The sequence below is a fragment of the Phalaenopsis equestris genome, unplaced genomic scaffold, assembly GCF_001263595.1.
Source record: "Phalaenopsis equestris unplaced genomic scaffold, ASM126359v1 Scaffold000324, whole genome shotgun sequence".
NCBI classification, from domain to species: Eukaryota; Viridiplantae; Streptophyta; class Magnoliopsida; order Asparagales; family Orchidaceae; genus Phalaenopsis; species Phalaenopsis equestris.
Genome location: NW_018164766.1, coordinates 102,415 through 113,319, shown reverse-complemented (window position 1 = coordinate 113,319; position 10,905 = coordinate 102,415). Strand labels below are relative to the sequence as shown.

General features: G+C 35.7%; 1 protein-coding gene across 1 annotated transcript; it reads right to left on the bottom strand.

Annotated features, from left to right (window-relative positions):
- Positions 1–844: 844 nt before the first annotated feature.
- Positions 845–2,947, bottom strand: LOC110025680 (calcium uniporter protein 2, mitochondrial-like). Its single transcript, XM_020726290.1, has 2 exons — positions 2,243–2,947; positions 845–1,335 (listed from the first exon to the last, which is right to left on the bottom strand). The coding sequence occupies exons 1-2, from the start codon at positions 2,711–2,713 to the stop codon at positions 931–933; spliced, it is 876 nt and encodes a 291-aa protein (XP_020581949.1). The 5' UTR covers positions 2,714–2,947; the 3' UTR covers positions 845–930.
- Positions 2,948–10,905: the final 7,958 nt, after the last annotated feature.

Genomic DNA, 10,905 nt, shown 5'->3' with positions numbered 1-10,905 from the left:
TAGAAATAAAATAGAAATAAAAACAAAACAAAAGATCTATACATTCCTTTGATTAAAATAATAATACTGTGCTTTCCATAAGGCATTCATTACTCATCTTATCATCCAGCTAATACAGCACTCTACCCCAAAGACAATAAGAATTATGATAATATACTAATAAAAAATTAAAATATTTGTTTAGCTTAGAAGCTCCATTTGCTTCATGATGAAATGTGCATGGAATTGCATTTGTTACAGCTCAAAGAAAATTAAATATTAAAGTAATATTAGCCCAAATTTAATGGATTCCATAGGCTTATAAATAGAAATAAAGACAACAGTTGAGTTCCAAAACTACTGACTGATCATGCCAAGGAGACTTAGACTATTTAGACTTCTCAACTCTTTCCAAACAACATTTTCTATGATCAAAACTCATCCCAATTTATTCATTTAGACTACAATACAAAGTGCAGAACCACACAATCACACGGGTTATGGTGATTTAAACTTAAATATAATTATATATATACATATATATTTCTATAAGTTCTAGCAAAAACTAGCAAAACATGATCATTCAATGAGATGCAGCTTGTTTATAATTCAAGCTTAAGAGTTTTGTTCATGTTGGGCTTCCTTAATAAGTAATTCGAACATGAGCAACTTAACAATAAGAACACGAGTTATTCATGAGGAGCACTATACTTTTTTGACTGCCCTACTTACAAGAACAACTTCCATTATTATTAAGACTTCAAAATCTCCTTTTTTTTTGTTTAATCCAACTCATCCAATTAAGCACTATACTTTTCTTGACTGCCCTACTTACAAGATCAACTTCCATTATTATTAAGACTTCAAAATTTCTCCTTTTTTTTTGTTTAATCCAACTCATCCAATTTCAATTCTTTAATTGTTTTCATTAACAAAATCCATGACCAAGCCTCATTCCAATCTAAGCCTGTTAAACCTATGCAAATCAAAACCACACTCCCTCATCATTCGCTTCTGCTTGGAGGCAAATCGGGATTCAAAGAAGCCTTGAAAGGAAGGCTCTTTGGACGTCCGGAGGAAGAAGGCATAGCCTGCCATGAAATAGGTGGATGTCAGAAAGAAGCAGACGGGCTCCATGACGTCCCAAGAAAGCTCCCAGAATGTGAGTCTCATTAACCCTAGCGTTTGGGCTGCCAGAAACCCTAGCCCGCACCAGAGCTCTCGGCGCACGCCGGCTATCGCCTTCTTGTCTATCTCCGCCTTCTTCCCCTCCATCTCCATTAGCTCCTTTATCATCTTCTGGTCCTTCTGGTTGGTGAATGGCAGTGGGATGGCCTTTTCAATGGCGCTCGTTATCTGCAATAAAATATAATGTTAGAATCATGTTTATGAGTTTTTTTTTTTTTTAATTTAATATAAATTTATTCTATTTTTAAATTAATAATTTGAATTGATTATAAATTTGTGTGCTCTTCTTGCCAATTAAAAATTTATTATGTATTTATTCTTATTTTTTGTTTTAAATATGATATTCTCTAAAAAATTATAAAATATTTAGATAAACCATATTTTTAACTCTTATTTTTTGTTTTAAATTATGTTATTCTCTAAACAATTATAAAATATTTAGATAAACCATATTTTTAACTATAATTTTACGGAAAATTTTAAAATTATAAATATTGCAAACCCCGATTATTTTAATTAACATAAATAATTTTCTCCCTTAATAAATTTAAACAATTTCAATAATTACAAATTAATCTCATTGTCTCTCTTCAAAAACTGCAAACGAAGAACAATACATCGCCAGAGAAAAAATATTACATCATGACTCATAATGCAAGGTTATGTCGGAGTCCAATGAAATGACGCCAATTAGATGTGACAGAAAAATAAAAAAAAATTTGTTTTATCATAGGAGAATATTCTCTCTGTGTTATTTCACATTATTCATGTGTTATTGTGACAATATTCATGTGTAATTGTGTTATGATAATATTTTCATTTTTATAATAATATAATAACACATCAATATCAGTAACACCTGAATAACGCAGAATAATACATAAAGAATATTTTTCTGTGTTATCAGACCGAAAAATCTTGGCGTAATATAAAATATCAGTGAACTACAAAACGTAGCTATGAGTTAGGAGTCATGATGTAATTTTTTTATTTTTTACAAAATATTAAAACCGAGCCAGCCAAATCTTGGCGGGAAAATCTATGTTTTTCAAAATCTGCAAACGGAGAACAATACCTCGCCGGGACGAAGAATGACCAGATCTCTGAACGCAATCACGAAACCGCACTCATCCAAAGACCTCGCAATCGCCGCCGCGTTTTCCTCCGTGCTCGTAACATTGCGGCAGATGCAGATGAATTCCGACCATGAAATATGGCTCCGTGAAATCACCCTCAGCCGCGACTTCACCGCCTCCATCTCCGTTACCCTCAGCACCTTCTTCACCTCCGCCGCCGTTATCGATCCAGATTCCATTACTGCATAATTCATGTCAGGAGGGGGAAGATCGTTCCGAACTCGGTTGGCCTTGAGATCCCGAATCATCTTGATTAGTTCATCTCCGATCGGAAGTGAGGGCCGATCACTCGCCGGGAAAGTTGGACGGGGAATCGGCCGACATTGGAGAAATCGGCGGAGCGGAGCTGATGCGCCGGCGGAGGAACGGGTTTGGGAAAAGAGATAATAGTGAACTAAACGGAGCGGCATTTAGCTCACTTTTCTCGGATTTTTGGAAGCGTGAAGGTTGAAGTTGGGTTCGTTTGTCTTATAGGGTTTGAGAAATGGGGGTGGTTTGATCTCATCGCCTCCAGTAGCTCGAGTACGGGGAATGGCGACAAGTGGTGGAAGGAACCAGAAGTCGGATGCAGTCACCTTCTGGTACGTTTACCTTGCTTATTTAGTTTCCATCACGAATAAAGCTGAGATTGTTGGCATTGCGAGGAGGGGAAAAATTTTTTCCTGCGAGGAGGGGTCATTTGCTCGAAATAAATTTTAATTTAGAATAAGTACAATATGGAGAATTTAAAATTTTAGTCATTTAGCTATGAGAAAATTAGATGCACCATATTTAATCAATGATTTACAAGCCACTTTTAAAATTATTATTTTGATAAATTTCAAAAATGTCAAATTTTCACTTATAAAAAAAAACAATAGCTTTTCTTACATGAAAAATAATAGGGGCAGTTATTCGCACATTCAGACATCACGGGAAGTCCTCATCACCTTGCATGTGAACTTGGGAGGTGGTGTCCGGACTCGTGAACAAAGCACGGAATATTCTCTCCTTTAGGCAGCATCATGAGAATTATTATTTCTAATCTTATTATTATAATTTCAACACATCACCTTCTTATATTGGCCGAGTCAAGACTTAAAAAATGTCACTTTGTTTAATGTAATTGAAGACATCAATAGTGATTGCAGGGTTGTAAGCGCCGAGTTTAAGCTAGTTTGCGCTTCACTCGTGTTCTTCTAGTTCAAAATTGGCTTGTGTTCGAAATTGGCCGTGAACAATGTGTTCGTGTTGAACTCGATTTTCATGTTCTTGTTTATTTTTGGCTCAAAAATTGCTCTTTTAAACTAATTAGAAAACTAAATGCAGAGTGTTGAATCCGAATATGCATAAATTTTGAATAATAGAAGATGCAGAACTATATAATCACACGAGCTGTAATTAATTAATTTAGTTTTAAATATATATAAGAGATTTTAACTTTATACTGGGTCAAATTAGAAATAAATTAAGACTGAAAAGTTAACATATCAACATACAAAATTTAAGCATGAAAATACGTCTGAAGAACAATATCCATAAGATAACATAATGAGAAAATCACATGTCATATATCATAGGAGTATAAAAATAAATTTAATTATAATGCGTCAAAAAAGAAAGCAAGAAATATGTTAATGCGGTATAAAAAGGAAATAATGTAAGAAGCACAAAAGACTAAAACCCAAACCAATTAGCCCTTGCAATACATTGTAGTCCTCTTCATCCAATACAAGCTTTCGTAGATGTCTCTCCTGCAAGTGCATTTAATCTCTCCTCTTAACATCCCCAAACTCTTACTAGAAGAATATAACAAGAAGAAAATAAGAAAAAAACTTTCTCGAGCGAACCTTTGGAAGCAACCCTAGTGCTCCAAAGAATCTCCTAAACTCTAGAGGCAAAGTCCCAAAGGCTAAAAGTCATCTCTAATTTTCACATGGTCTTCTTATTTAGCATCAAAACTTCCAAACCGCTTAAAAATTACCAAATAGATCAAGTCTGTAATTCTAGACGAGCACTGACATAATTACGCTAGAAAATGACACAATTATGTCATAGTGCAGCATAATTATGTCGCTGAGTGGCATAATCATGTCATCCTCTCTTATCTATGACGTAACTATGCCACCATGCAATGTAATTATGCCATATTTTCGGGCTCAATTATGCAACTATAGCACAATTATGTCATATTGTCTACATTTTAGTATTTTAGGTCAGGTTCATCTCTTTTGTTCCCTGAATCACTTAATTTTTTGTGTACACTGCAAAATATAACAAATATACTTTTAAAAGTATATCATCATAATAATAATGAAATAAATCACAAAATTAGACATGAAAAATATTACATATTTGATTTACATCAATTTCTATAAATTTATCTATTACCAGCTCTCAAGTAATCTTATAGCTAAGCTAAACCGAGACTTGTCAAAATGATTTGCGTAGCTCTCATGCGGTCTTCTTGATTCCTTAGCAAGATTATATAAGTGTCATAAAAGAAACAAGTAAATATCATTTCAAAGTAGAATATTCATTAATTTCTAATAATTTGACCCTTTCTTTATTTCCCCTCCTCCCGACCCTAAGCAGATCTCAAAATTCTTAATTTAGTGTGATTGAAATATTTTCATTTCCAAAAGATATTTTAAATCAAGCATTAGTTCACCAACCAACCTAAAATCCCTTAACTTTTTACTGAATATAATATCATAAAATTTTCTTAAGTGATTTTTTACGTCTTATGTATTAAGAAATGACTTGACTTATTTTTTAAATCACCTTAAGCTTCATTTTAGGTAAACCATCAACTTATTTTGATGTTTATTGGATCAAGACTTTCACAATTTTTTACTTCTTATTTTATTTTCATTTTCATTTTTTTTTAATTTGACTGAGAAGTTTTATATTTAATTGAACACATTTTTTTTAGAGAGTTTGAATATCTAAACTTCCATGAATGGCAATTCCCAATTGCTGCTTAAGATGAAATCCATTATATTATAATTCATTCAAAAGTCAAGACTTCGAGAAAAATGTGACAATACCCTTTAGGCAACAACTACCTTAATGCAATAATAATTGAATATAAATAAATAACAATAGTCTGAATGTGTTGGCAACAATAACTTGATTATGAGCAGTTAATATTAGCTTGAATATGAGTAAGTAACAATAATTTGAATATGAGTTGACAACACAACTTGAATATGGGTATGTAATATCAACTTGAACATAGATAGATAATAATGATTTCATGGTGGGGAATTTTGTATTGCCACACACAATAAAACTTTTTGAAAGATTTTTAGTAGATGATAGGACACAGTATTTTGAAGAATAATAAATCTCCCCGGAATATGAAGAATATTATTTAAAAAAATGGGTCTAACTCTCCCAGATAATGAAAGTCTACGTCAGTCTACGGAATCAGGTTTTTTTCCCTTACCTTATGAAAATAAGATAAGATTTATTTTAATTCTAGGGTCTCGTTCTCTACAAAGGCAAACCCTTGCAGTTAATTATATCCTAAGAGCCGTGAGTCCTAAAGAAAACTCTCGATTAATTTAATGAGTCGAACTGTCAGAGATTGAACTTTTATAATTTGGTGATTTAAAGTAAGTGGAGGGTCTAAATTGGAATAATTAAGTTCAAAGGGATAAGATTTGCAGTTTGATGAGGACATGCTATGGGAAAAACCAAAATGAAGTTTGGAGAGTGACAATTGAAAGGCTTGAACTGGACTGATGATGAGTTTGAACTGATCAAGTAAAGTTAACGAATGAATCACAAATACTTGAGTTCATTGACATAAACAGTTGGAGTTTGTAGAGAAGGATTTCTAGATGAGAGATGAAACCCTAAACTTTATAAGGAATTCTAAGGGAGGACTTACCTAGACTTTTGGAATAATGTCCCCGGTCAAGAAGACCATAACTTTTTGTTGTCCCAAGAACATTGGTATCCTTCGACTATGACCGACCTCATGAATAGGAATCCCCCTTAAGTGTCGTAGTGTGGAGGGTTCGTAGTTTTGAAGTGGTCTAAAATATCTTCGTCAGTAACCATAAGTTACTTCATTCTAAGGCATTCCCTCTAGTTTCAGGGGGTAGTTTTGTTGTTTTGCATGTCATTGTCCTTAGCACTAGATAGGGTACTTGAATAAACTTAGGCTTCTATACTCAGCGTGTGGCCCTCAATGTGGTGTCTAAGTTAGCTAACCTAAGGTCCAGTCAGATCCACCTAAGTTGTTCTCGTTCTTTATCTTGGTGTGTTTTAGATATTTATTTGAAGTTTAATATTTTAGTATATATTATATCTTTATTCTTGGGTTTGCCATTCACGTTGAGAAATTAAAGTTTTTTTAAGTTTTTAGTTTGTTTGTTTGAGATTTGATTTTTTGATGTTTGTGGTGAAAATTGAGAAGGTTTTCATCCTTGTTTTTGTTTTATGTATTTTTTGTTTGGTTTTTTAACATGAAATAACATATGAAATGAAAGATGAAATAACACACATAAAATAATGCATATACTTAGCCTTGAATTAGACTTAGGCTATGGTTGAGCTGAGGTAAGCTGAATTTCCAGCTTATGTTAGCTCAAGATTGAGCTAAGGTATGATACGAGTCAACTAGTATAAGTCAAGGCTGAGCTTAGGTTGGCTTGGGTTGATTCAGGTTAAGTTTTGGTTGATTAAGGCAGCATTTTGTATTTTATCAGCCCTAGAAAACAGAGTTAGGACTTCCTAATAATATGTAAAGTAAATCTAAGGCAACATTTTTGTCTTTTATCTTTATCAGCCCAACAAAATAGAGTTAGAATGCTTTATTTTAATGTAAGAGAAATAAATGTATTTAGTTTGATTATTAATGAGTTAATTATTATTTTTTTATTTAGTACAACCCGACCAAGATGTACATGGCTTTTCGTCATCCCGAGGTTGTCAGATTCCCTGATCTACTTAGTCCAGAGAGGCGGTCAAGCCTACTTCGACCGGAAGATTCTTGTCAACGACCATGTATTACATCTTCTAATATATCTTCGTTGATCTGGACAACGTAGCCCAAGGGCTCAGTCGGGCTAAGGTGGTCAACTAGTTCAAAGTGATCGATCGACAGAGCCAAAGCGGTCGGTCGAGGCAATGTGCTAGTGCAACATGCTCCAAGCAAAACACATATCGTGACACAATATATCATGCAATGCGAATGATTACAACCAATAGCGAGCCACACTCATCTAACGATCTCACATAGACACCTAGGGTTTTCACGCGTGGATATGCGACATAGGCGCCTTCAATTATAGCAAGCATGTGCATGAAATTTTCTTTTTCAATTGCTAGAGGAACAATTCTCTGCCTCTTACAAAACAGTCTAGCTAACCGTTTGCAAGTGCAATGTTTCGATCCCTTCACAGAAGATCGGATACCGCTACACCTGTGGGACATTGGATTCCAACTCATTAGGATTTAGGTCCAAAGCTTGAAATAGGAAGCCAGTCGGTTGCACATGAGATCGGTCACGAATGTGATTTCTAACCTGGGGCCTCCGCTATAAAATAATTGGTCAATCAATAGGCATATGACTGGCGACTAGTGCCCCGACCAACTTGCCTAGCGTAGGTGACAAAAACCTATGGTGACATCATAAAGTTGGCCAATCAATAGACTTATGGTCTGTCTGTCTGCCAATCCGCCTTGTATGGGCGACCAAAACTCACAACACCTAGTAAAACTACTCTTAGGGCCGACTAAGAAAGAAATGCAAAGGGGTTTCGAAGAATTTCACAACCGCAAAGGTTGATTGACGTCCTAAGCTCATGCTCCGGATGAAGCTATCCTAGCAGTAGGAGAGAAGCCCACCCAGGTCCTTCCTCAAAGTAATGAGGAAGCTCTCCTCGGCGAAGAGATCGCCAAAGCTTGTCGAAGTTTCCCCTTCACCAACTTAGGATGAAGCTCTCCCTCTAAAAGGAGAGATCGTGAGCTTACCAGTCACCCTTCCCCCAAGCTAGGATGAAGCTTTCCTCGTCACGCTCCCCGGTTAGTTTTGTCGAAGTGGAAGAAGCGGCAGAAAAGAAGAAGAAAGGTGAAGAAGAAGAAGAAGATGGAAGATGGCCCAACTCCGTTGAGCTTCTTCTTCAGTAAATTCCTGACTAGGTAGAAGAAAGGAGAAGAAGCTACTCTCAGCATTCTTTGAAGAAAGTGGCCAAAGCTCTAGAAAACCAAAATGGAAGCTTCCCTGAGAACCTTGGTTGCTCCTTCCTACTTAGCTGAGATTGCATGCCATTATTTCTCCAAAAGGCTCCAAATGTCCCAAAATTGGTCACATGGCTACCATTTCCTTTCCCCTCTTGATTATTCCCCCATTATCCTTGTAAACATTCTTCAAACCATAACTTTCAAGTGATTTCCGGCTGGTTGGCGGAGCTGCCGAGGATAGAAATTGGAAGGGCCTCATGACCTGGTGTGGTTACGCTCGAAACCTGACGTAATTATGTCGGGCTCTCGGGTTGGGCACCACGCCTCCCTCTGGCGTGGTTACACCGCTTGGTTAACCTGTGCGCGTTTCGAGAGCTCACGATGTAAGCACGTCGGATTTGGCCATGGTTAGGCCCAGGGTTGGGCATGGCCACGCCCAATCTAGGCGTGGTAGCGTCGGACACCCACAAGCATGGGCCTTTGGAAAAGTTCATTAGAGGGGAATTCAAGCTGCGTGTGAACCTTGGAAGGTTGTATATGAGTAAAATATTACCCTCGAACTTCCACAAAGACCGTAAATAGATCTCAAGGCTCAAGAATGTGTGTTGTATTAAAAATAGTTGTCAACAAACACATATACATAAAAGACCTCAAAAGACTACAAGCCTCAGAAGACACGCATACATCAAAGACCTCAGAAGCTACAAACCCAGAAGATACAGATACATTATAGATCTCAGAAGGCTGCAAACCTCAGAAAGCACTGATGCTTTTCAAGATCCCAAAATGCATAAGCCAAAAAAGACACAAGCCTTAGAACATACAAATTTCAGAGGGCACGAGTCTAAAAAGGTATGTGATTCTATTTTATATAAAGTGCACGTGCTAACTTTTATTGCAAACTTCTGTACAATTGAAAAGACACAACAACCTTAGAAGCAACGTCAAAGATATATAAAGAAATACATTAGCATCATCTACAAATGCCCCATCAGACGATTAAAAAGCCATAAAGACTAATAATGACTAGTACAAAGGCTACAAGAGGTCGGCTTATCTTCATTCGGTGGTGGATTGCATTCTTAAAATTTTGGTACTTCTGCTGATCTTTAGGAAGACCAGATTGTCCGTCATAGAAACATGGAAATCTTCTTTGAAAAGCACAACAGAAAAGCTCTAATATTTCTTCATCACCTCTGAAATGTGCATTAACAACACAGTAATCTCCTTTGAAATGCTCGACAACGGCAAAAATGAAAGTCCCATCATAACTGTTAGATAGTGACATGGATGACTTTCTCCTACATTTCCACGAGAGAAGACTGCGAAAGGAAATCCTGAAGGTTATGTTGGGCATAGTCGGGGGTAACTTTCAAGACGGTTTTCTCTTGTTTCTTCATGAAGAAAGATGAAGAAAAAAGGAAAAATCTTACGCACAAGTGTATATTTTAATTTTATAATTATTTGTCCCGCCAGGCAGATGATGTGAATAGTGTTATATATATATGTGTGTGTGTGTGTGTGTGTGTGTGTCACAAGTCTTGGCCTGTTGGTGTCCGGGTCATTGTAAGTCCCCTCAGGTTAAGGGTTCGATCCCACAGTGACGCGGAGGTTTTGGAATTTTAGGCACATGATGCGGGTTCTCATCATGGGGCTAAAAAAATGCATGAGAAATCGATATTTGGGTCTTTGCCAAATATAAATTTCCTTTTAAATTAATACACACACGCGTGCGCACACACACACACATGTATAGAAATGCATATTATCATCTAAAAAATGTGCAATCAATAAATAAATAAAATAAATAAATGGGAGGAAGAGATCACATATATGAAAATATCATAAATTTGTGGCAACTGATGAAAGAGATCACATTTTCATAAAAATAAAATAAAATTTTAAAATATCATAAAAATAAAATATATGAAAGAGATCACATTTTCATATTTATATATATCACATATATTAAAATATCATAAAAATAAAATAAAATGCTCCATATTTTAAAATTTTCATATGATAATATTAAATTTGTGGCAACTGATGCGCCATAATAAATTTTCATTATCTAACACGAATCTCGCGGCATGACACAGATCTTGAGAAAATCTTTTAAACAAAAACATTCAAATTTTGATTCAAATTTATTTAGAGCTCTGATTTCAGTAAATCTAGAACACCGGTTCGACTAGACGGACCCAACGGTTCCAAAATCTATCCAATCCGAGTCAAATTAAATTTAGATAAAGTCATTAAACCACTTTTGGAAGCTTTTCAGGTATATTTGAAAGGTCAAACAAATGTCAAATCTGGTGAACGAATCGAGCGTCTCGACAAAACTGATTCTAACGAGTCTAAAATCGCTTAATTTCGACATCGTTAAGATCCTCAAATGTCCATCAAACTTTGTTTGATCAAGGGA

Excerpts from the sequence above, each read along its gene's own strand:
- LOC110025680 (XM_020726290.1), bottom strand. The coding sequence starts at position 2,713 with ATGCCGCTCCGTTTAGTTCACTATTATCTCTTTTCCCAAACCCGTTCC. Across the intron at positions 1,336-2,242 it reads TCATTCTTCGTCCCGGCGAG|ATAACGAGCGCCATTGAAAA; the intron begins GTATTGTTCTCC and ends ATTTTATTGCAG.